Source organism: Pseudophryne corroboree, chromosome 6 (genome assembly GCF_028390025.1).
Source record: "Pseudophryne corroboree isolate aPseCor3 chromosome 6, aPseCor3.hap2, whole genome shotgun sequence".
Lineage (NCBI taxonomy): Eukaryota > Metazoa > Chordata > Amphibia > Anura > Myobatrachidae > Pseudophryne > Pseudophryne corroboree.
The window spans coordinates 200,178,440-200,204,491 of record NC_086449.1 but is presented as its reverse complement, the minus strand read 5'-3'; the positions used below and the strand labels follow the sequence as shown (position 1 = coordinate 200,204,491).

Sequence of the window (26,052 nt, the reverse complement as noted above, 5' to 3'; positions counted from 1 at the left end):
ACAGGTCTCCCGAGTCCGTCTGTCTATGGCAACTACCGTCAGTGTAGAAAGTAAAGTCTACTCCTTCCAGTGGGTTGTCACTGATGTCAGGCCTTGCAGTAAAAGTCTGATTCAGGTATTCCATACAATCATGCGTATCAGTGTCTGCACTAAATCCTCCTTCACCATCATTCTCATCCTCCACCCTTTGTGCCTGTCCAGGCAAACTTGGCAAGTAAGTTGCAGGATTTAGTGAGCTGCATCTCTTAATGGTGATGTTTACAGGGGCCATCAGTGATAATTCCCACTTTGTAAACCGAGCAGATGAGACATGTCTGGTTTGGGCGGAGTTCAGTAAGGCTGATACTGCATGAGGTGTATGGATGGTCAGGTTGTGTCCTAACACTATGTCCTCGCTTTTACTTACTAACAAAGCTATCGCTGCAACACTTCGCAAGCATGTGGGGAGAGACCGCGCTACGGTGTCCAACTGTGCACTGTAGTAAGCTACCGGCCTGCTGGCATCACCATGTCTCTGGGTTAAAACTCCTGCCGTGCACCCTGCACTTTCTGTACCGTATAATTCAAAGGGCTTCTCATAATCTGGCATACCTAATGCAGGTGCCTGTGATAGGCACTGTTTGAGTTTCTCAAATGCCAGTTCGGACTCATCTGTGTGTGAGACCCAGTAGTGGATCTTGCCACGGCAAACAGGACTTTTGCCCAGGGCGCCGCCTTCCGGAGGGCGCCGCACCATGGCAAGATCCGCTGCTGCTGTGGTGCCCCCCGCTGTCCGCTGTGAAGGGAAACTAGACGCTACACGTCTAGTTTCCCTTCGTGGGCTGCCCGCTGTGAAGGGAAACTAGATGCTACGCGTCTAGTTTCCCTTCCTGGAGAGGACCTTCAATGATGTGCGGAGCGCGTTGACGTCATCGTTCACCGCACAGCAAAGGTCCTCTCCACGAAGGGAACTAGACGCTTAGCGTCTAGTTTACCTTCGTGGAGAGGACCTTTGCTGTGCGGTGCGCGATGACATCATCGCGCACCGCACATCCTACAACAGTACAGGGGGCGTAACTGACCATGCCCCCTGTATGAAGCCATGCCCCCTAATGCAGCCTGGGGCGCCAGAAGCCCCGGAACCGGCCCTGGTGAGACCCATTCAGGTTTGTTCGAAGAGACCATTTCTTGCAAAGTTTCGACAGTACCCACACATTCCAAGGAAAGTGCGGATCTGTTGCTGCGTTTGTGGCAGAGTCATGTCGCGAATCGCCTGTATTCTATCAGCGGTGATGTGTCTAAGTCCTTGAGTCAAGCAATGTCCCAAATATTTTACCCTGGTCTGGCACAACTGCAACTTATCCTTTGAAACCTTGTGTCCCGTTTGGGAAAGATGAAACAGAAACTGTTTCATGTCTTTCAAGGACGATTCAAGTGAGTCAGAACACAACAATAAGTCATCGACATACTGTATTAGCACTGATCCACTCTCAGGTTGAAAGGATTGTAAACAGTCATGCAAGGCCTGGGAGAAAATACTTGGCTGTCAATGAAACCTTGGGGGAGACGAGTCCAGGTGTACTGTACTCCCCTGTATGTAAAAGCAAAAAGATATTGGCTGTCAGGGTGCCGAGGGACAGAAAAGAAGGCAGAACAGAGGTCGATGACAGTGAAGAATTTTGCAGTAGAGGGAATTTGCATGAGGATGACAGCTGGATTGGGCACTACGGGGAATTGGCTCTCAACTATCTTGTTTATCCCCCTTAGATCCTGCACTAGCTTGTAACCCCTCCCCCCACTCTTTTTCACAGGGAAGATGGGACTATTGGCAATGCTGGACGTCCTGACTAGGATGCCCTGTTGTAACAACCGCATCTATGACGGGGTACACTCCTAATTCTACCTCTGGCTTTAGAGGATACTGAGGAATTTTTGGAGCTATCCTATCATCTTTTACTTGCACTACTACTGGAGCTACATTTGCCATCAATCCAGTGTCTTGTCCATCTTTGGTCTAAAGGGAACCCAGTATTTGTGAGATCATTTCCTCTACCTTTGATGGACACTTGTCTATAACAGTAGAATGCGACATTAGCCTTTGAGGGGTGTCTAATATATCTTGTACTTCTTGAGCGTGGTTCCCAGGTATATCCAAGAAGACACCCTCAGGAGTACAGTATATGACACACCGCATTTTACACAATAAATCTCTCCCGAGTAGATTAGTCGGAGCCGATGCAGCCAACAGGAAAGAATGTTTGGTTTGCAAGGGCCCTATCGTAATCTCTGCAGCTCTACTCAAAGGGTATTGTTGCACAGTTCCTGTTACTCCCATTGCCGAAATTGTTTTACCCATGGTTTTTATGCCTACTGTCGAATTTAACACTGACCTGGCCGCCCCTGTATCTACAAGAAAAGGTAATGGTACACCAGCTACATCAACCGTGACCTCAGGTTCACTACCAAGGCTAGCAATCAACTTCACTGGCTGCAGACTACAGGTGTGGCCCAACCCCTATTGTGTGGTGAGACCCTCCCGCAGCGCATTGGCAGCTACAATATGTGAGGGGGGTAGCTGAGAATTTTCAGAGGCCTGCCAGTCTCTCCTTGGTGGGTACCTCCCTGTTTCCCCTGTATGTGGCTCATAATTTCTCCTAGGTGGTCCCTGATCCCAATTATGTGAATTGTAGTGAGGCTCGTATTCTGGTCTAGGGGGTCGGTTTACGTTATGTGTACCTTTATTTCTACAATCCTGGGCAAAATGTCCTTCCTTTTTACAAGCGTAGCATATTCTAGGTCGTTTCCAATCAGCAGGGGTCGGGGTTTTCGGCTGATGGGGTTTTGCTGTAAGGGCCTGTATACTTACCGTCATCAGCTTTTCCCCCTGTGACTCCCTGTGCTTACTGATGTTCCTATCATGTTCGACAGCGGACTCTCTCAACGCAGCCACCGAGATACCTCTCCAGTTTGGTAGAGGGGTCTATACCCTTGTTCTCAGTGCCTCCTTCAACCCGTCCATTAATACAGAAACAGCTGCCTCCCTGTGATGTACATTGTCTTTAATGTCCTCGATCCCAGTGTATCTAGCCATTTCCTGCAGTGCTCGATGGAAATATTCGGATGCTGTTTCACCTTCCTTTTGTTTTATGGAAAAGATTTTATTCCATTTGACAACAGTAGGGAAATATACTCCTAATTGCAGATTGATTTGCCGTACATTCTCCTGAGTGTACTCATCAGTGAGAGGTACTTCTGCGTCTAACTTACAATCAGTTATGAATTAAGCGGGGTCAATATTTGAGGGTAAACATACCCGTAGCACTGTTCGCCAATCTTTGTTCGTGGGTTCGTTGGCGTTACCTAACTCTTTAATGAACCTCTGGCATGCGACTAGATCTTTCCTGGGATCGGGAAATTCTGACATAATTGACCTTAACTCTGTCCGGGACCAAGGACAATGCATGGCAATGTTCCTGATGGGAGTTACTCCCTGAGCGTCAGTTTTCCCATTGGGGACTGCGATCACCCTGACAGGATTTAATTCAATTACATCATTCTGGTTTGATTCTACAATGTGGGGAGCTATTGTCTCTGCATAATGTATGGTACCGTACTTACCTGTGGACACGACCTCACTTATCCCTCCGCTAGGGGGCTTTGCTACTGCTCTTGTTGGTTGGGCCGTGCCCACCTGAGTATCTTGTATGGTGGCTGCTAGAGAGAGTGCCGATATTGTGCTGGGCTTATCTTCCTGCTCGCAGTCCTGGGGAAAATGTAAAATAGGATACAACTGGCAAGGGTTAGCGTTAGTACATTTATCAATTACTCTCCTATCCTGTACCAATGTACCATTGCCTGTAGCCACTTTCTCCTCCACAATATATGGTGGTGGTGGTGCGGTCGCCATTGTTTTCCCGCTAGGTTTGGAACCTGCTGCGCGAGCTAATTCCCTTTGCACATCCCCCTCTTGCTGCCAAAAATTTAAACAATCTGTATGTTTAATCCTTTGTTTCTTGGATTTTATCAGACATATCCTTATCCTTAAGTTCTGTAATACCTCTGGTTCAAAGCTGCCCACCCTAGGGAATGGTACCCTATCTTTGTTAGTCATACGTACCCACTCATTGCATAAAACTTCTGTGTGTGAACCATATTTTTCACACATGATGAACCTTGCTGAGCCTTTTGGCCACAGTTCTGCCTGAACCCTGCCTAAACGTCTCTCACTTGAGCAACTGGCTCCCATATTTGTGGGTCTTTTTAATAACAAAAAAATTCCCACAAACACCAAAATACTCAATGTAAGTAGACGGTGGAAGTATCTCCGAGCGCCTTCCACTCGCTCTCGCCCACGCTGGCCAGTACTACCATACACTGTTGATAGCGAAGGCAATGTACCCAACTTAGGGCTCCTATCAGACCTTACAACCCCGTAATTTCTTTCGGTGGAAGTTCTGTTTGGAATATTTTCCTGAGAGAGGCAGCTAAAAATTCCTTTTCGGTATCTTTCAACTGGAATTGTTTGTAGGGTGAAAAACAGAGAAATTAGATAACTATCCTTCACCCTTTCCAGTGAAGCCCACCAGGGAGATTTCCCGACGTTGTCAAAGAAAAAACCCTTTGTCTATACAATCACGTCTGCGTATGCTCTTCCACAGCGCACATGACATAATAATATCACGTTGCGCTGTGCAGAACAAACGGACATGTGATGCAATAGCACAGCCTATAGATACTAGTTATCTATATGCCCTACGATTGCTGTAGACCACTTAGCCTACACCACTCCAGACCACTTTAGTTGTATGGGATCACTTCAGACCACTTCAGACCCCTTCAGTTCCTAATAACGCAGGGTAGCGAACCCTACGCCACTGGGCCTCTACTAACCCAGTGTTACCACTTTAGACCACTTCAGACCACTTCAGTTCCTTGGTTCAGTATCCACTCACTCCTGCGTTCGCTCACTCAAATACACGTTGTTTTTCTGTACAGAAAATTTGGATTCATTCAGGTTGGCAGCTTTACCCCCAGAGGCAATTTTTTTTCAAATACAATTTTTTATTATTCAAAGGTATAGAAGAATGCATAGAGAATATGTATCGTCAAATACATACAATGCAGTAATCCAGTAGTACAGAAACAAATAACATGAATAACTAATCCAAAAACAGCGTGTTAAAATGAAAAGAAACCTCAACTAATACATTGCAAATTGGATTATAAATTGAGGATTCTGTAGAGTTTATCTACGTGAAACTAAGACGAAAATAAAATAGAGAAGTAATAAAAAAGAGGAGAAAAGAAAAAGAAAAAGGTAAAAGAAAAGGAAAGAGAAAAGAAAAACATAGAGAAACGAAGGAGACAATAGAGGGGGGGTGGAGGAGGGAAGGGGAGGGGGGGGGAATTGATCTTTGTTATTGAAAAAAGGCCTAAGTGTTTTACAATCATCCAATCAGAATTAACTAGTAAACCAGTGTTGAGTGGGATTAGGAGTTAGCGATGACACGGAGATGGTGCCAGTCCGTATTTTCAAATACTTTCATAATTCTATCTTGAGTAGACGAGTCTAGAGAAATAATGAATGGGGACCATTTGGCATAAAACCAGTCAACGTGCTTATCCAAGTCAAGAAAAGTGTTATTCCTATCAAAGTAAAGAAGCTGTAAGAGCTTCAACTTTAATTCTTGCAAGGAAGGAGAGGAGGAGGAAATCCAATGGATAAGAATTACTTTCTTTGCAAGTGTCACAATGGTAACCAGCAACGGAATATGAAGAGAGAGTTCTCTGTTGGGGAGCCAATTTTTAAAATTCACACATAGGCAGGCTAGAGGATCAGGGAGAACATGCGTGGAGAATAAAAAGTTTAGGTATACAATTACCTTATTCCAGAAACGTTTTATTTTCCCACAGTCCCAAAAACAGTGGAAAAAGTTAGCGTGTGAGCAGTGACATTTAATACAGGATCCTGAAGTGTCTGGAATCATATGTTCTCTTTGAGCTGGAGATATGTAGGCTCTATGTATAGTTCTCCAGTGTACTTCCTGAAGATAGGAGGATTTCAGAAACTTTAAAGTTTTAGAGCAATGTTCAGTAAGAGTCAAAGGGGAATTAATGTCGGGGATATCGTTTTGCCAAGTAGACGCTAGTGCATGCCATGATGTCGTGTTAGAGATCGGTAATAGAATAGTGTAGAGAAATTTTATACAATAGGGGACAGTATTTAATAAATGCAGAAGGGAATTAATGGGATCAGTTGAGTTTTGATGTCTAGTTTTAGGATCCAGCGAAAAGACAAAGTGCCGTGTTTGTAAATACATGAAAAAGTTAGAGGTGTGTAAAGAGAATTGTGATTGAAGAGTGGAAAAAGACAGTATTTGTCCTCCAGGGTCAAAGACCTGTGAGGTAAGTGAGAGACCTTTATCTTTCCATGAGTGGAAAATTGGGTTAGTTAGCGAGGGATAAAAGGAGGGATTACCCCAAAGAGTAATGTATGGAGAAGTAGACGGATTTCTTGTCAATTTTTTGTTTATAGTAATCCAAGCCAAATAAGTGTCATGGAACAATATATGGTGAAAAATATTCGAGGGAATGTCTGATTTTTTGGAGTGAAGAAGGGCACTGGGAGAGTAAGGATTGAAAAGAGCTGTGTCTAGAGAAATTGAGGTGTATGTAGATTTAGAAAGAAGCCAATCTGAAATATATCTGAAATAGGTGGCTAGAGTATATAATTTTAAATTTGGAAGGGACAATCCTCCGTGAGATTTATGAGTCTGTAGTTTGTGGAAAGCAATTCGAGGGCGTTTATTTTGCCATAAAAATCGTGAGGTGATCTGGTCAAAACGTTTCATGTCAGAAACAAAAAGACTAATTGGTAACATTTGAAGCAAGTAGAAAATTTTAGGAAATATAATAGACTTAACTACCGCTATTCTTCCAATAATGGATAATGGTAAATTTAGCCATGAATCGTATAGAGAAGATATTTTGGTAAGAGACGGAGTAAGGTTGAGTTTATATAATGAGGACACATCTGAAGGAATACTTAATCCAAGGTATTTAATTTCTATTTTGAGTGTGGATAAGGAAAGAGGGAGTGAGGGGATTTGTGGAAGAGACTTGGGACCTTCTGTTATGCACACCAGTGCCTGCAGGAAAGTACTGGTGTCAGGACTGTTATGCACTCCAATGCCTGCAGGAATGTACTGGTGTTTGAACTGTTATGCAAAACAAATGGACTTACAGACAGACTGGGGAATATGACATAACGTACACAGAAGGTGATAGGGTAACAAAATACACACAAAGTGAACAGAGAAGCCCAGAGGCTAAGGAACTGGGTATCTCCCTTGTATTAGAACTGCTCAGATGAGAAAAGCAAGATGTTGTGTTTTAATACGTAGAGAACCCGAAATGCTGTTGCTAAGGGCAACAGCAAAACCCTAAAGGGTTACCAACGGGTGTGGCAGTAAACTCCTTGGTCAGAGATGGAATGATAGACACAAGGAGAGTCTCCACAATCCTAATTCTCACTTGCAGTGCACAGGTTCAGCTTACTGCCACTAAACTGACCCCTGACACCTAGCAAAGTGAGACAGGATTAGACAGGCAAGTCTTAGAATACAGCCGCAAACTTGCTAAGTTCACAGAGTAGTAACAGAACCCCAGCAAGCTAAACGACTGACTCCAGTCTTACTGCTAGGTCTGGATTGGCAGAGTGTAATACCAAATCCCCAGGCCTATTTGCAGTAAGCAACAAACAAATACAAAGCTACACAGTACTGGCTAACTTTCAGAAACTGACTAACCAACAAAGATTCAGCAGCATCTGCTTACCCTGAGAAGAGGCCTTATAAAGCAGGTGCTGTCCACGCCCCACTCAGACCTCACAGACTGTGAGCACAAAAACCAGCACCGGATCCCCTGCCATGCACAGAGCCTATAACCACTGCACAGCAAAAGACCCGAACCGGAGTATCAGCTGCGCTCAGGTCACTCCGCTAGCAATTGTCTCCCGGTTGCCATGACGACGTGGCAGCACAGGGCAGGGGACCCTAACAGTACCCCCCCTCTGATGAGGGGTCAAAGAACCCCTACCACCGGGTTTATCGGGGAACTGCGAGAAGAAAGAGCGTATCAGTCTGGGGGCATGAAGATCACAACTGCGCACCCACGACCGCTCCTCCGGGCCATACCCCTTCCAGTGCACCAAAAATGACAGCCAACCCCGAACCACCTTGGAGTCAAGAATCCTTTCAACAACAAACTCCCTCTGGCCACGTATCAGAAGAGGGGAAGGTCTTCCACTGGAAGAAGGATTACTAATCGCCCGTTTTAAAAGGGAACAATGAAATGTTTTATTGATACCCAAAGAACGGGGCAGATCTAACTGAAATGCCACCGGATTGATAACCCTGGTGATCTTATAAGGGCCGATGAACCGGGGGCCTAACTTATGAGATGGCTGTCTCAACTTCAAATTCTTGGTAGACAACCAGACGAAGTCTCCTAATTTGAAGCTGCAGGGTCTTTTCCGCTTATCAAAAACCCTTTTGGTCACTAATGACACAGACACAAGGGCTTTCTTCACTTTCCGCCAAATACCTCTAAGGACCGAAACCACAGAGGAACCACCAGGTGTGGAGTCCAGGGGGTCAAAAGAATTGGCCTTAGGATGATGCCCATACACACAAAGGAAGGGAGAGATCCCTGTAGCAGAGTGAGCCGCGTTGTTATAGGCAAACTCCGCCATGGACAGATGAGCAACCCAGTCAGTCTGACACTTGGAGACATAACACCTGAGGAACTGCTCCAAGGACTGGTTCACCCTTTCAGTCTGCCCATTAGACTGCGGATGGTAGCCCGACGACAAGCTGACAGAAATCTGGAGATCGGAACAAAATGCCCTCCAGAATTTGGCCACAAACTGGGATCCGCGGTCAGAGACCACATCAAGTGGCAACCCGTGGAGACGCACAACATGCAGCATAAATAATTCAGACAGGCGTCTGGCCGATGGCAGCCCAACCAGTGGAACGAAGTGCGCCATCTTCGGAAACCTGTCAACGACAACCCAGATGGCTGTCATCCCCGAGGATTTGGGCAAGTCCACCACAAAATCCATTGAAATGTGGGTCCATGGCTTAGATGGGATAGAGAGTGGATGTAATGGGCCAACAGGAACCCCTCTAGGAGTCTTATTTCGGGCACAGATGTCACATGCCCGAACCCACTGATCCACATCCTTAGCCACCGAGGGCCACCACACCGCCCTAGATAGCAACTCCCGAGTTCTGGCAATACCCGGGTGACCTGCAGACTTCTTGGCATGGAATTCCAGGAACACTCGCTGTCTTAACCTAGGAGGCACAAACAAAAGACCTACCGGAAGGTCTGGAGGAGCCTGCTCCTGTGCTCTAAGGACTAATGATAAGAGGTCCTGGGTAATGCCCACTTTAATACATGATGGGGAAACAATGGGCAACGGCTCCTCGGTGGTCTCCTGGATTGGAGCAAAACTCCGCGAGAGCGCATCAGCCTTGATGTTTTTTGACCCAGGGCGATATGTTATCAAAAAATTAAAGCGAGCAAAAAACAAAGCCCATCGTGCCTGCCTGGCATTGAGACGCTTCGCTGACTCTAAATATGCCAGATTCTTATGGTCAGTGAGAATTGAGACCACAAACATAGCCCCCTCAAGCCAGTGTCTCCACTCCTCGAGTGCATCCTTAATAGCCAACAATTCCCGGTTACCCACGTCATAATTCATCTCGGCAGGCGAAAATTTACGGGAAAAGTAAGCACAGGGATGAAGGCGATTATCAGACACTCCCATCTGAGAAAGCACTGCCCCAATACCCATCTCAGAGGCATCCACCTCCACCACAAAAGGACGCTCTGGATCTGGGTGTCGCAGCACCTTAGCCGAAACAAATGCCCTTTTGAGACGGGCAAAAGCCGCTTTAGCCTCACAAGACCAGTGAGCAACATCCGCCCCTTTCTTAGTGAGTGCCACCAAGGGCGCCACTATAGACGAAAATCCAGCGATAAATCGTCTATAAAAATTCGCAAAGCCCAGGAAACGCTGAAGCGCCTTCAAACTAGTGGGCTGCACCCAATCCAGGACTGCCTGTACATTGGAACCCTCCATTTGGAAACCTTCTGGGGAGATAATATATCCTAGAAATGCGATTTGCTGAACTTCAAATTCGCACTTCTCCAGCTTCGCCCCAAGCCGGTGGTCTCTGAGTTTCTGGAGGACTAAGCGTACATGCTTCCGATGTTCCTCCAGGGAATGGGAGAAGATTAGGATGTCATCTAAGTATACAACTAAGAATCTATCCAAATATTCCCTGAGCACATCATTCATGAAATCCTGGAAGACTGCCGGGGCATTACAGAGCCCAAAAGGCATCACCAAATATTCATAATGCCCTGAGTGGGTATTAAAGGCAGTCTTCCATTCATCCCCCTCTCTTATTCGGATTAGATTGTACGCACCGCGTAGGTCAATCTTAGAAAAAATGGTGGCAGTACGAAGCTGGTCAAACAAGACCGAAATGAGAGGCAGTGGGTATGAGTTTTTAATCGTGATACGGTTCAATTCCCTGAAGTCGATGCAGGGTAGCAACGAACCGTCCTTTTTACCCACGAAGAAGAACCCCGACCCAACTGGAGACTGTGAAGGTCTGATAAATCCCTTAGCCAAGTTCTCCTGAATGTACTCTGCCATAGCCTGAGTCTCAGGACGTGACAGGGAGTACAACCTGCTCTTGGGAAGCTTAGCATTTGGCAACAAATTAATGGCACAGTCATAGGGGCGATGGGGAGGTAGTACCTCTGCAACTTTTTTGGAGAACACGTCCGCAAAATCTGCATAACACCCTGGCAATCCTGGCAAACTTAGCTGCGAGAGCCTGACTGGAAGGCTCAAGCAACTCCTGAAACAATCAGTACCCCAACTAAGAATCTCCCCAGAGACCCAGTCAAATTGAGGATTGTGGGCCCTTAACCAGGGTAACCCCAACACCAATGGGGCAAAAGTACAGACAGTCACATAAAAGGACAATTTTTCAGAGTGTGTGGCTCCAATAAACAAAGAAATCTGGCTAGTGCAAGAGGTAATTTTACCTTGGGATAATGGTTCCCCGTTTAACCCACAAATCTCAATTTCCGATGCCAAGGGTACTAAGGGAACAGAGTGTTTCAGGGCGAATTGGCGGTCCATAAAAACCCCGTCGGCCCCACTGTCCACAAAGGCCTCAGTCTTGACAGTTTGACCGAGGATCTTCAAGGTCACCGGAATGGTAAAAGTCTTCTTGGGAAATTCTGACTTCTGGCCTGACAGGATATTTCCCATCACCCTCAGGCCCTGAAGTTTTCCGGCTTTTCTGGGCATGATACTACCACATGACCTTTATTCCCACAGTACAAACACAACCCCTGCTGTCTCCTCCGCGTCTTCTCACGCGAGGAGAGGCGGGTAGCCCCAATCTGCATAGGCTCCTCGGAAAATTCCTCAGAGTCTGAGGATCCCTTGGGAAGGAAGGAAATCTCAGTCTCCCTTTCAAGCCTACGCTCTCTCAGCCGTCTATCCACCCGGATGGATAACTGCATGAGCTGATCCAAGCTATCAGGCAAGGGATATTGTACCAGTTGGTCCTTTATCTGGTTAGAAAGACCTCTTCGGTACTGGTGTCTCAGGGCTGGGTCATTCCACTGGGTATCATGGGCCAACCTCCGAAACTCCGTACAGTAAACCTCAACTGGCCTTCGCCCTTGCTTAAGGATCGAAATCTGAGCCTCGGCTGAGGCCGTCTTGTCAGGGTCATCATACAACATGCCCAGTGCCGTAAAAAAAGCATCAACACTTTTAAGCGACGGACAGTCAGGCTGCAACCCATATGCCCAGACCTGTGGGTCTCCTTGTAGCAAGGAAATCACTATGCCCACCCGCTGAATCTCCGACCCAGAAGACTGAGGCCTAAGCCGGAAGTATAGCTTGCAGCTCTCCTTGAAACAAAAGAACTGCGAGCGATCTCCAGAAAAACGATCCGGGAGATTTACTTTCGGCTCCTTAACCCCTGCAGGTGCTGCTGCTGCGGGAGCTCCGCCAGCAGCCTGGGAGGTGTGCATTTTAATGGACAAATCATTAAATTGTCGAGTCAGGACCTGCACCTGATCAACCACCTGTTGCAACGTATTTTGAGGGGTATGCTCCATATTCCCACAAAATTTCAACAGGAGTATTAGGCTGCTGAATATGTTATGCACACCAGTGCCTGCAGGAAAGTACTGGTGTCAGGACTGTTATGCACTCCAGTGCCTGCAGGAATGTACTGGTGTTTGAACTGTTATGCAAAACAAATGGACTTACAGACAGACTGGGGAATATGACATAACGTACACAGAAGGTGATAGGGTAACAAAATACACACAAAGTGAACAGAGAAGCCCAGAGGCTAAGGAACTGGGTATCTCCCTTGTATTAGAACTGCTCAGATGAGAAAAGCAAGATGTTGTGTTTTAATACGTAGAGAACCCGAAATGCTGTTGCTAAGGGCAACAGCAAAACCCTAAAGGGTTACCAACGGGTGTGGCAGTAAACTCCTTGGTCAGAGATGGAATGATAGACACAAGGAGAGTCTCCACAATCCTAATTCTCACTTGCAGTGCACAGGTTCAGCTTACTGCCACTAAACTGACCCCTGACACCTAGCAAAGTGAGACAGGATTAGACAGGCAAGTCTTAGAATACAGCCGCAAACTTGCTAAGTTCACAGAGTAGTAACAGAACCCCAGCAAGCTAAACGACTGACTCCAGTCTTACTGCTAGGTCTGGATTGGCAGAGTGTAATACCAAATCCCCAGGCCTATTTGCAGTAAGCAACAAACAAATACAAAGCTACACAGTACTGGCTAACTTTCAGAAACTGACTAACCAACAAAGATTCAGCAGCATCTGCTTACCCTGAGAAGAGGCCTTATAAAGCAGGTGCTGTCCACGCCCCACTCAGACCTCACAGACTGTGAACACAAAAACCAGCACCGGATCCCCTGCCATGCACAGAGCCTATAACCACTGCACAGCAAAAGACCCGAACCGGAGTATCAGCTGCGCTCAGTTCACTCCGCTAGCACTTGTCTCCCGGTTGCCATGACGACGTGGCAGCACAGGGCAGGAGACCCTAACACCTTCTAACGTTAGGATTTCTGACTTGGACATGTTTATCTTAAATCCTGATTGAGCACCAAAATTGGATATCAAAGAAAACAAAGAGGGTAAGGAGATAAAAGGGTTAGACAGAAAAAGTAAGAGGTCATCTGCATATAGAGCGAGTTTTAATGGGATATTCCCAACTGGAATACCGTGAATGGAAGGAGAGTTCCTGATAGAAATTGCCAGTGGCTCAATAGCGATGGCGAAGAGTAATGGAGAAAGGGGGCATCCCTGACGTGTACCTCGAGAAACTGCGAATGGAGTGGATAAGTAACCATTACAATATAGCTGAGAGGTCGGGGAGGTGTAAAGGGTCTGGATAAAAGAGATGAAGGAAGAGGGATAGCCGAAATGGTGCATAGATCCAAAAAGGTGTGGCCACTCTAAAAGGTCAAAAGCCTTCTCTGCGTCTAAGGCTAGTACAATATTATGTGATGAAGAGGGATGAAATTTCAGATGTTGGATTACAGAGAGAACCTTGCGTACATTAGTCACAGAATGTCTGCCCCAAATGAACCCGGATTGGTCTGGATGGATTATGTGAGGGAGGGAGAATTTTAGTCGGTCGGCTATGATTTTTGCAAAAATTTTATAATCTGAATTCAATAGAGAAATTGGGCGGTAGGAACCAGGGAGGGAGGGGTCTCGTCCCGGCTTCAAAAGGACTTTAATTATGGCACTATTAAAGTAAAGGGGAATAGATTTTGAATTAATTATTGAGTTAAACAGATCCAGAAGATGTTTATCAATTTTGTCAATTAAAAGTTTGTAAAACTCATTAGAAAAGCCGTCGGGGCCCGGAGCTTTATTGAGTTTCAGGTGGCTAATAGCTGAACGAACTTCTTCTAAAGTAATGGGGTTAACTAGGGATTCAGTAAATTCAGAAGAAATTTGGGGTAATGGGGGAAAGGACCAGGAATGGTGATTACCGTCGGAGGGGGGAGACTGACCAGAATATAATGTTTCATAGAATGATTTCATTATAGATGTAATATGTTGGGGGTCAGTAGTTAAAGAACCATCAGGGAGCTTTAGAGGATGTACTAACATAGGGGGTGAGGTGCCTTTCAGAATATTTGTTAGAAGTTTACCTATCTTATTTCCGAACTTGTGAAACCGAAAATCTACTTTAAATTTATATTTATCTCCCATCAAAGAAAGAAACTCATTAAACTGGAGTTTTAATGTTAAATAGGAAGATTTGTTAGACGGAGTGGGGTGAGTTTTGAAGGCCTGATAGGCAGAAGAAAGGGCACGTTGCATCTCTAAATATGATTGAGCATATTGTTTCTTCAGGGCCGAGGAGTATGAAATAATGTTTCCCCTAAGTACCGATTTGGCAGTTTGCCAAAATAAAGGGGGATCTAATTCTGAATGCGGTTCATTTGAAAAGTAAAAGGAGTCCCAGGTCGCCAGCAGAAAGTCGCAAAATTTATTGGAGTTAGAAAGGTGAGAGGGAAATCTCCATTGAGGGGACTGGGTACGGGAAGGGTGAAGAGTGAATGAAAACCAGATCAAAGCGTGGTCAGAGATAACAATGGGTTCGATGACTGAATCTGAAACCGATGGGAAGAGGTGTTGGGATATAAACACATAATCGATTCTGGAAAAAGTATTGTGTGCGGAGGAGTGACAGGAAAATTCCCTTTCAATCGGGTTGAGTGCACGCCAAATATCTATCAGTTGCAAGGAATCAGAAAAAAAAGATATGCCAAGTTTAGGGAGGTGTTGAGGGTCCCTAGAGGTATTAGAGCGGTCTAAATAATTAGAAGAAATTAGATTGAAATCACCGCACACAATAAGATTATCATTGGAGAATAGGGTTAATTTAGCTACTAGCATCTGAAAGAAAGATTTTTTATAAGTAGTGGGAGCGTAAACATTGCAGAGGATTAACACACGTGAATCAATAGAGAGTTTAGTGATTAAGAATCGGCCGTTAGGGTCTATGTCAGAGGATAGTACTATAATGTTAAGGTTACGTTTTGCCAAGAGGACTACTCCTCTAGATTTAGAGTTAAATGGAGCCGCTGCTATAAGGGACCAATGTGACATCTGTAATTTCAAGGACTCTTGTTGAGTTAAATGAGTTTCCTGCAGAAATGCAACATTAATATTTGACTTGGATAGATATAAGAGGATTTTGCGACGTTTAGCCGGAGAATTAATCCCACCAACATTCAGCGTACCAATTTTTAGGTCCATCATGTGAATGGCCAGTGAGGGTAAAAAAATAAGAGGCTCAACCTTAAATCAAGTAAATAGATCAGAAAGCGGGAGTAGGATGTGGGGATGGGGAGGGGAGTGGCATGGGGGGAAAAAGAACACATACAAAAACAAATGGTAAATGTTTGATAAGCAAACAAACTTCCGGACCAAAAAAACATTATGAGGACTGAAATTAATCTAAGCATTATTTCTATTCCGGAACAATGCTCCAGGTGGTTTCCCGACAACGGCACCTGAGAATACTTATATTCAAAAATAAGATAGAGCTAAGCCACAGGATGTAACAATAAGCCTAATATACATTTAGCAATATATTGATTTTAAATGAGAACATCATTAAGCTTAAACAGTTGTGGCGGTTACCAAAAAGGCATAAGATAGCCTGAAAACAAAAATCAAACTTTACGTAAACTCCCCGTACATATGTTGTACAGGAAGAGAAAACAAATATGCGACCAAGTGGGACTTAGTCCACCATATTGGTAACTATCACATGCTTTGAAGCACATCGAAACTTAAACTTAATTATTAGAAATGAACTAGAAGAAGGGGGTAACCATCATTATTAAGGCATTATGAGTTGGACCTGGGAGTCAAGAGTCAGGGATAGGGGCGACATCAGCGATGTCATTATGGTCGTCAGTAGACCCTTCTTGGAGATAGGACGCTGCATCCTCCGGAGTAGAGAAATCCAGGTGTTTGTCGCCATCGTAAATACGAAGCTTCGCTGGATAAAGTAGGGAGAATTTTCGTTTGGCGGACACCAACTTTGAACATATAGGGTTAAAGGCCTTCCTAGCTCTCGATAATTCTGCAGAAAAGTCTTGAAAAAATGAGCAGACGATTGTTTTCCCACTGTATAGAACGAATCTTTCTGGAGGCAGACCAAATGGCAACCTTGTGTAGATAATTGAGGCATCTGAACAGTGTAACCCTAGGGCGACCCTCGGAAGAGCGGGGCAGAGGTCCAACACGGTGCACACGTTCAATTACTAAATCTTTGCAGGTGTCAGCGATACCTAAGAGGGTAGGAAGCGTCACTTGGACAAATTGAGAGAGACTATCCCCCTTCACCGATTCCGGAAGGCCTACCAGCCGTATATTATTTCTTCTGGACCTATTTTCTGCGTCGTCCAGCTTCATCCATAACTAGTAATTCTCTTTTTCAAGACGTTTGACACAGCCCTGAACATCAGCCATATCATGGCAGAGACCTCCAATTCTATTTTCATTAACAGAGACTCTGTGTGAGAGATGTTGCAACTGGAGCGAAATATCTGAAACTGCTTTCGACAGCAATGGAGATATAGCTTGTGTTATGGCCTCTGTCAGATCCGCATGTGTAATAGGTGAATCAGGAGATCGACCAGTTGATGGGGAGCATGAGAGAGATTGTGAAGCAATCAATTTTTTAGGAGCTGGAGAAGAGGGAGGGGTGGTAATTCCAGGAGCCATGGTTGAATTGGCTCTCCTTTTTTCCTGACGAACAGGGAGGAAGGAAGGTAGGGCTTTGGCTGCAGAATTGGGGGATAGAAACCGGTCCATCAGTAATAATAGGTATAGAGGAAACGGGAAACAGGAGCACAGTTAATAATTCGCTGGTTCAGTGAAGTGAGAAAAAGCTAGATGACGTGTGGAAGGAGTCTTTTGGGAGAGACTATAGTGTGGCGTCTGGGAGCCGCAGAAGTTGGGCTTCTATCCTGTATTATCTTTGAGAAACCTTAGGAAACCTTGGATATCGGCCTGAGGTGTGATGACTGACTAGCAATAATGAACTGGGTTAATCAGAGGTGGCTCACCTTAGATTCCTCAGCGGGAATCTGTCGTCTGACTGAGGGTCTCTGCAGCAGCAAGGAGTGACAGTGTGATAACAAACACCAGATGACTCACATAAAATGGCGCTGCTGCGGTTGTTAGGTTACCGCTCCTGACCTTGTGAGAGCTGGGTGCCGTGGCCGTGTTCGGCGGCTCTCGCTGGCGGCGGCTCCCGCAACTGTGAGGGTCACTATAGGCTGTACCACTCAGCCTGTCACACTGGGAGCTCCGGGAGAGCAGCCGCGATGACACGTCGGCTGGCGGGAGCTTTCCTCGGCAGGAGAGCGGCTCGTAGTAAAAAGGTCACAGCCGCAGGAGGCTCGCAGAACGGGGTCGCAGAGACGCTGGTGGTATTTGTGGCTCACAGAGGCTGTTAAAACAGCCGTTATAACGGTGCCGTAGTCGGGGAACACCGGAGCTCTGCTGTGATGTGTCTTCACAGCATGAAGCCGGAACCGGAAGTCCCCCCGAGGCAATTTAAATAAAAATTATTTATACTAAATTCTGTTTTTATACTAAATTTTTTTAGAAACCGGGTAGTTTTGTGCTATTGTAGCATGGCTACTGTCCCACCTTTAAACTAAACGAACTATTGTGTAATTTGTACTTAGCGCCCATACTCTTACGCAATTTGCGTAAACACGCGACCGTGCATGTCTCTTACGCCGCGTGTGCAGTTCCGTACTTTGTCCGAGACACGTGTACAAAACCGTACGTCCGCAATAGCACAAATCATACAACTCTATAAATGTGAGCAATAAAACTACTATTGCCCACTAAACACAACACAGTTTCTTTCTGTATAAACCTTTACAACTAGGCCAGACTGCGTTTGTGCTTTACGCTTACTTCCTTAAATATTTATTTTAGTTTTAACTATATAGCAACAAATATCTCCGGTTTCACACAGGTCTAAATGAATCTAGCAATCTGAATGCTATGGCAACAATGTGAGGGTATACAAAGAGTATGGGTGCTGTGTACGCTTTTGGCGCCAAAAAATAAATTCACAGATTTTTAAATAGCTTTTTTTCTGTTTACCTTACGGGTTCTACCAGCATCTCTACAAACCATACAGAGCAATCAGCAAATAAGTAGGGTTTTCAGTGTATCCATCGACCAGGAAAAGGATACGTAGGATACTTTCTGTCCACCCTTTTGCTGATAGATTAAGTCTGCTGTGACCTGTTAGGCTGTGAGTATGTGGAAAACCGGACGGACCCCCCAATTGATAATGCTGATTTATATACAGGAATGAAAAGCTATACCTTATACACACTTTAAATACACTTTACCATGGAGCCGCTGCGGCCGCTAAACTTATTACACACTCTACGCACCTTTTACGCTGTTAGCGTAGAGTCCCGTACCGTGTATGGACTTGGCGTACAAACGCCGCGCTGACGGTACAAAGTACACACAGCGCGCGCACACCCAATGAATACACTTTAAACCTTATACAGCAATGCAATGCGATACTAATACACTTTAAACCTCATGCAGCAATGCAGTGCGATGCTATTACACTTTAAACCTTAGCAGGGAAAGAAAGACACGACACCAGTCTGTAGTTAAACCACTGGGTTCCGACACCACAGCATATTATTGCTGAAAGGGTGTTACAATATATACAATACAATACAACAGAATAATGGCTACATTCAATGGTACATACGTGAGTGGATTCGCCGCGCTACCCGGTCCGGTCCTCGGTCATCTAATAGATAACTTTGTGAGTCTTGTGTCTGACCAGGCCTGCAGCAGGCTCTCTTTATACAATTCATCCAAAACTTAACACAATGGATACTGTAATCTCTTTGTCCATTGGACACAGGGATGGTCATTTACAGTACAGGAGAGGTCATAGGTCGGTTTGAATAGGTAGGCGATGTCTGTTCCAACTGCTCTTGTAGGCGGTCTCCTCTGGATTCCCGCCGCATACCAAATGTACAGTAAATACAGTTTATATCTATATTCTCCTCCTGCACATAACTATCCGCAGGAACATGCGATCTTTCTCAAACCAACACCGGAATGTTACCCTTAAAATACCCTTCAGCTGGATACCAAACACCACCTTATAACCTTGTTCTGTCCCCTCCTATCCTGTAAAGGTGAATCCCTTTGTTCTGTTACCATTTAAACTGCTGTTACTTACTGATGTGGTGCAGGGAGGCTATGTGTAAAATGTGTACTATTTGGATTAAATATGTAATGTGTTTTGATAGCCTTCCATGCGTTCACAAACTCTACCATAAATACTCATACCACGTGCTAATGCACAGGACCGCGGAAGCGACCATACGCAAATTGCGGATGTGCGCACGCACGGCAGAACAAGTACACGCGCGGAGGCCATCTGTGTGTAGTTTGTACGTGATGTGTGTACTGCAATATTTTTCGACTTTGACAGGGTGCAGAGAAAAGCAGTTGAGATCTTACAGTATACCAAGGGTTACTTGCAGCAGAGATTTACATCTGGCTCTGCGGTGCAGCAATGTAAGCCAAACACAGGTCTAACAACCCTACATAAGCCAATGATAGTTATAGCTCTCTTTTATATAACAATAATAACAACAATGGTATTTTGCTTTGTGCAGTTATGTATGAAAGAAGATCAAGACAGATATTGGAGCTGATTTAGAGATGGACGCAGATCTCTGCATACGCAGCCAGATCTGCGTCCATCTCCTCACATGCCGGGAGCCACCCAGCACCGGGCAAGGTCACCCAGAATGTGTGACGGGCTGCCTCCCGATGCGTCATTTAAGGTTGACCCCTAGCAGTGCAGCCTGGATGCGCTGTCAAACAGTCCGCCACCATTTTTAAAATTAGACCGGTTGCATGTGACATCACACAACCGTCCCGAAAATGGTCTCGGCCCGCCCCTGTTCGACCTGACACGGCCCCCCCCCCCCAAGACGTGTCGCCGCCCTGCAAACACCTGCCGCTGTCAATCACATCCAGGATGCGGCTGCAATGTTCATTGGTTCCCAAAGGAAAAAGCTTTTACTATTAAAATAAAGCATAGTTTGCATATGTTTTTTATTTACAATTTCATTTTTCTATCTTTATCTTTCTTAAAAAACATCTTTTACTTAAATCTGAAACTGGAAGTTCACGTCTCTGTCTCTAGTACAAATGCTTGATCTGGCAGCACCCCCTTGACAACTGCCTGGCCTAGAAAGCATTAGAATTACTCTTTCTCTGTGTTCTGGGCAATGTATTTTATAGACTCCTTAGACTATAAGCGCCAGTGAGGCAGGGACTGCTGTGAATGTTTTACTATACTCAGGAAAGTGTTTTTTATAGTGGCGCACATTTAAAGAGAGGAGAGGACCCGCGTGCATCCTCCATTGTGGGTCTCTCCTCTCCAGCAGCAAGCAGACACTGACAAAATGCGCAGGTCTCCGGAAATAAGGCGCCTTGTTCCCGGGGACATCTTTAGTGCGCATGCGCAAATCACTCGAAAATCGCAGTGGAACTCCGGAGGGGTAAGTATATTATATGGGTGTGGGGTGTGAAGTGTGGGCCCCCCTGGGGCACCGCTCACACTGCACCCATTATAGAAACACCTATGGTGGAACTGTATAAATGATAATTGGCATAAGATAGAAATGGTCTAGAGCAGTGATTCCTAAACTTTCTTACATCACGGCAGCCTAGAATTTCAGCATTTTTTTCATGTAACCCCTAGGATAAAAAAATATTATTGATACATTTTGAAAAAAATGTTATATTAATTGTACCTACCTACTGTATGTACCTTAGGGTCAGTTGTGTGGTGGTGGTGGTGGTGGTGGTGGTGGTGGTGGTGGTGGTGGTGGTGTACAGATGATTGTCAGCCACTAGCACTGTTTTGCCTATCACATTGACCATAAATAATTTGATTTGGTCCTGGACCAGCAACCTGAGGCACCCCTGCAAGAGCTCCTCTGCATCCCAGGGTGCCTAGACACACAGTTTGGGAACCACTAGTCTACAGTATTGCAACATATACTAATTTTTATTCATTATTTGGGGGTTTCACAATAAAAATAGTTTTGGGAGGCAAAAGCTGCAGTACTTTTCTTGGCCTCGAATATATTTGAAGGTGCAGGTGTCGCTCAGTGTGTTCAGATTTCAAGCAATTATGAAAGCTTTCCACAGAGATACAGTCGCATATTTTAGTTTTCACAAGACGACAGCAATGTGGTTCTGGAGTACCTGTTCTGTAAATTATTCATTATACTGTGTGATTCGAGCAGTTTGGAGCAATGGTAAATGTATTTGTCTGCAGTTAAGTCCCTCTGGATGATATGTCCATTGGAATGCAAACACTTTATAATTGATGTGTTTTTTATTTCCAGAACTTGCAAGGAGTAAGAATGACCTCATCTCAAAAGCAAGGCTGAAAACATTGAAGATGACATTGGTTATTGTCGTTTCATTCATGGTCTGTTGGACTCCATATTATCTGTTAGGCATATGGTACTGGTTCCATCCAGAGATGATCCTCCTGACCCCTGAGTATGTTCATCATAGCTTGTTCCTCTTTGGTCTCCTTCACACCTGCACTGATCCTCTTGTGTATGGCCTGTACACCCCATCCTTTAAAGAGGACATGCGCAACTGTCTCCAAAAAATACGTTGTCTGTTGACAAGGAGAGATAAGAACAGCAAGCAGCTAGCAGACTCTGAGATGAATACCAAATACTTTACCTCGATGGATGGACCAACATCTACTGGATCAACCCTACAGTCTATCTTCTGAAGAAAATATTACAAACAGTACTTTTACTGGGCTGTCACTATAAAGCACTGCTCCAAATCCATATAAGACACTTTCCATATAAAATATATGTTAAAGCCAGTAATTTAATTACGTTGGATAACCAATGCATAGGTTAGGACAGTGGTTCTCATCCGCGGTCCTCAAGTATCCCCAACAGTTCATGTTTTCCAGGTCTCCTCACAGATATGCAAGTGAAAATAATTTACTCCCCCTGTGGGTCTTTTAAAAAGTGTCAGTGAGTAATGAATACACCTGTTCAACTGCTCAGTGACTTGGAAAACATGAACTGTTGGAGGTACTTGAGGACCGAGGTTGAGAACCACAGGGTTAGGAGATACAGTCCATTTACTACCGATCAATCCAGCAAGCTGAGTCATGCCCATTAGGAGTCCTGACGCTTTGCACATCAATAGTATCCAATTCTGGAATACACTATGGGGGATAATCAGAAAATCTGCATTAATTCGACCTATGTGTATTTAATAGCGGGCATTTTCACCCGTTTTTGGATCCATTTTCACTCATGCCTTTTCGGGGTATTTTTTCTGTCGAAGTGGCATGGGTGAAAACAGAAACCTAAAAACGGGCGAAAATGCCGGCAAATTCGTCAAAACGCATGTATCGGCAGCGAATTCACCGATCCATATGGTTTCGCCCATGCCAGATTTTTTGCCCAATTGAAAAAACGGCACGGGCATTGAATAGGTCGATTGTAAATTCGACCTAAAAATGGGTGAAAAGTGACGTTTTTTTTCCGACTGGTTGAAAAAACATCATTAATTGAATATCCTCCTATATATCTACAAATTAATTTGACTGCTTTGTGTCTTTGCCCAAATAACAATTCTGGAATGATTAGAAGTTTACCAGGTTTAGTTGTATGTTCCTTTAATAAAGCCTCACTAATGTAGCATCAGCACCAGATGGAACATCAATGAAAAGGTGCTATTTTGGTTTATTTGATATACTTTTCACAAGTGACCGTTGTTATTCCACTTTGAAAATAACATCTGTCTCTGAAAATTCCATTAGTGTAATTATTTGAAACCTGCAGACAGTTCTGTACAGAACATTTTCCCAGATGCTTCTATATATACGCATGACCTTTCAAGACTTCTCTTCAAGTCATACTTCTGATATTGGTGAATGCTTTTTCTTTGACTACAAGACATGAACACTTAAGTCACACTGTGATTGACCAGAAATTCATGCGGTTTAATTTAACTGTACAGTGTATTGTTGCTCACATTGTTCCCCTCTGTACATAGGCTGTAGTCACGACTGGGCGTTAATCTCTGCTGCTGTATATAAGCAGCCGCAGGGCCCTGTGGCTGATTCAAGTGGACAGCCAATTAGACCTCCATGACCTGAGGATGTCGAGACATTGCCATGGTTTCCAATTACGTGATCACTGTAATTGACAGTAATAGAAACAAAGTGCACCCGATGCAAACCAGAAAACTCATCAGTGGTCCACCTGGAGTACTTCGAGACACACATCTTACCTTCACTCTTGGGAGACAGCTCTGGAAACTAAAAGTGCACTTAAGTTATTGATCCCACTGTCCCAATTTAAGTTGCATGGTCTCAATTTGAGGAATCTGTCTCACTGTCTCAATAGTCGGCACCTTTGTCCTGTCAGAATGTTGGGAGGTATGCCCTGAGCCCCTCTTAGGTTTGCTGTGCACAAATGGGTGCAGCACACAATGCAATTATGTTTTGGGGGAAAAGAGATAAGGAGGCCAGGGGGAAAACACTTTGTGACAGCATGCACTATGCACCTGTTTCTAGGTCACTGCTACCCTTGCATCATTTGCCGCAGTTGCGTCTGCAACTTTAGCTAATGACACTACAAAGTCCATCCCTGGTGTACATCCATGAGTCCCAGGGGCAAGCACAGGATATCTGGTGGCCGATTGCCATATGCTTAATTTTAGAGCAAGCATACAGTAGCCTGCCAGACGTATAGGAAAAGCTGCTGTCACTGAGCATGTGCAGCAGCTCCGATCCATCCCATATACTGCATTCTGTGACAGCAACTATAGTAAAGTCATATTATACAATATCTGGACACTTTTTGAGCTGCTAGCTTGGAGGGGGAGGGGGATTTCAGGGCAACTGGAATCACCTTACTCCCCACCCCCCCTTCCCCACACACATTTGCCAATTTCTCCAAATATGCAAGGACTGAGATGGCCACAACACAGTCCTCGCTTCTCTGGTGAGCCTTTAGTTGCACCATTGAATCTTGCACTAGGTCTATGTCAGGTGCAGTTTCTTCACTTGAGTGTGACCTCCTACAGTATGTGAGAGGTTGGGGATCTCTGTACACAATTTCTTTCAGCTTCATGCCGGTAACACGCCTGTGTAGCTACCATAAGGTGCAACATCTCCGTACCCCAGTCACCTCTTAGTCACCGTCCAGGAACACCCTTTACATTTCTGAAATTGTACATCCAAATCTGTTCTGCAACTCTATGGGGGGAATTAAATTGTTTGAAAAGTCGGTTGGGTGTCTGTTTTTTCCTGTCTATTCAATAGGAAAAAACAGACACTTAACTGACTTTTCAAACAATTGAATATCCCCCATATATACAAAATTGGGAAGTAATGTGCGGTGTCTCCCCATTGCATATGCATTGCATACACATCTATGGCTTAAGTTCATCATGTGGGTGAGGGGGTCTTCAGGTCTTCACTACATGGGTGAATTATGTGTGTGAAGTGCTTTATTATGTTCCTGTAGTGCATCTGGAAATGTGCTTCTCAACTGCAACATGTAGGCACAAAATGAGCCATCAGAGGTATACAGTAGGAAGGGACCCGGTGTCTGCCAGCTCTGGGTCGTTGCATAATTCAAAGCATTTTAAAGAGTGGCAATAGCCTTCTGTTCTCTGCACAGCAAGGAAAGCCACTAACCAGTTACCGTCCCCTTCCCTACACCTCATTTTAGTCATTTCACTCCAGAAAAGAGAATTTCTAGTCTGAACTGCTCAGCAAAATGAAGCACAGTGCACCTCTCCCTTAGAGTGTGGGCACATTGCAGGGATCTCCCATAGCATGCACAGATCCTCCCCACAGATTGTGCGTACGTATGTTACTTCACCACTGCTGTAATTTTGCTTTATAAATCAAGGCAAATGTCAGGACTAAAGGTTTTTTGGGGGGATTGTGGCATATCTATAATGGGTGATGGGTGTGCGGCACACATGGGCTCAGGGTATGGAGGAGCCCACACCACAAACTCTGCACCCAGTGGCGTATCTATAATAGGTGCAGTGTGTGCGGTGCACATGGGCCCCCGGGGTCCAGAGGAGGCCCACACCACACACATTGCACTCACTTCTTGTATACTTACCTTTCTGGTGTCCATCGGTGTCCGTGTGTGGGCCCCCTCCTCTCCCGTAGCCGGCAGCGACGCTGTTAGCACTCTGAGCACTAGAGACTCTGGCACAGTGCCAGAGTCTACAGCGCATGCGCAGGTCTCCAAAAAAATGACTGTTGCGCCATACTTCTAGAGACCAGCGCATGCACTGTAGACTTTGGCACTGTGCCAGAGTCTCTAGTGCTCAGAGAGCTAACAGCGTCGCTGCCGGTTACGGGAGAGGAGTGGGCCCACACACGGAGACTGCACACGGGTCCTCTCCTCTCTAGATACGCCCCTGTCTGCACCCATATAGTATTCTCACCTCTGCATTGGCAGAAAATACCATAGCAGCCATTTTCCTGGCGATTTGTGCATGTGCAGTAGAGAAATCACCAGGAATATGGCGCGGGTGAAGTAGGCACTGACATAGTGTCAAAGTCTACTCATATGGCTACCTGCGAGAGAGGAGGGGGCCTGCATGGAGTCTTCACACTGACCCCCTCCTCTCTTATGCCATAATTTTATTTTTTTTTGTATGTGATCCTATTCATAAATTAACCCCTGTAATATACCCATTAGAATTAGATAGTACTTTGGTGACTTTTTATAGCTGTTTAGGGCTATTCAAATATATGTTTATAGAAATATATACACACAATTGCTCCTGGT

The 26,052-nt window shown here is 45.0% G+C and overlaps 1 protein-coding gene across 1 annotated transcript in view; it reads left to right on the top strand.

Annotated features, from left to right (window-relative positions):
• The window catches only part of LOC134931845 (gonadotropin-releasing hormone II receptor-like), a 102,940-nt gene extending 77,514 nt beyond the window's left edge, over positions 1-25,426 (top strand). The window contains exon 4 of the mRNA XM_063925606.1: positions 21,592-25,426. Within this exon, the coding sequence (XP_063781676.1) occupies positions 21,592-21,995 (404 nt within the window). The 3' untranslated portion in view covers positions 21,996-25,426. The remainder of the gene's footprint in view (positions 1-21,591) is intronic.
• The last annotated feature ends 626 nt before the right edge of the window (positions 25,427-26,052 follow it).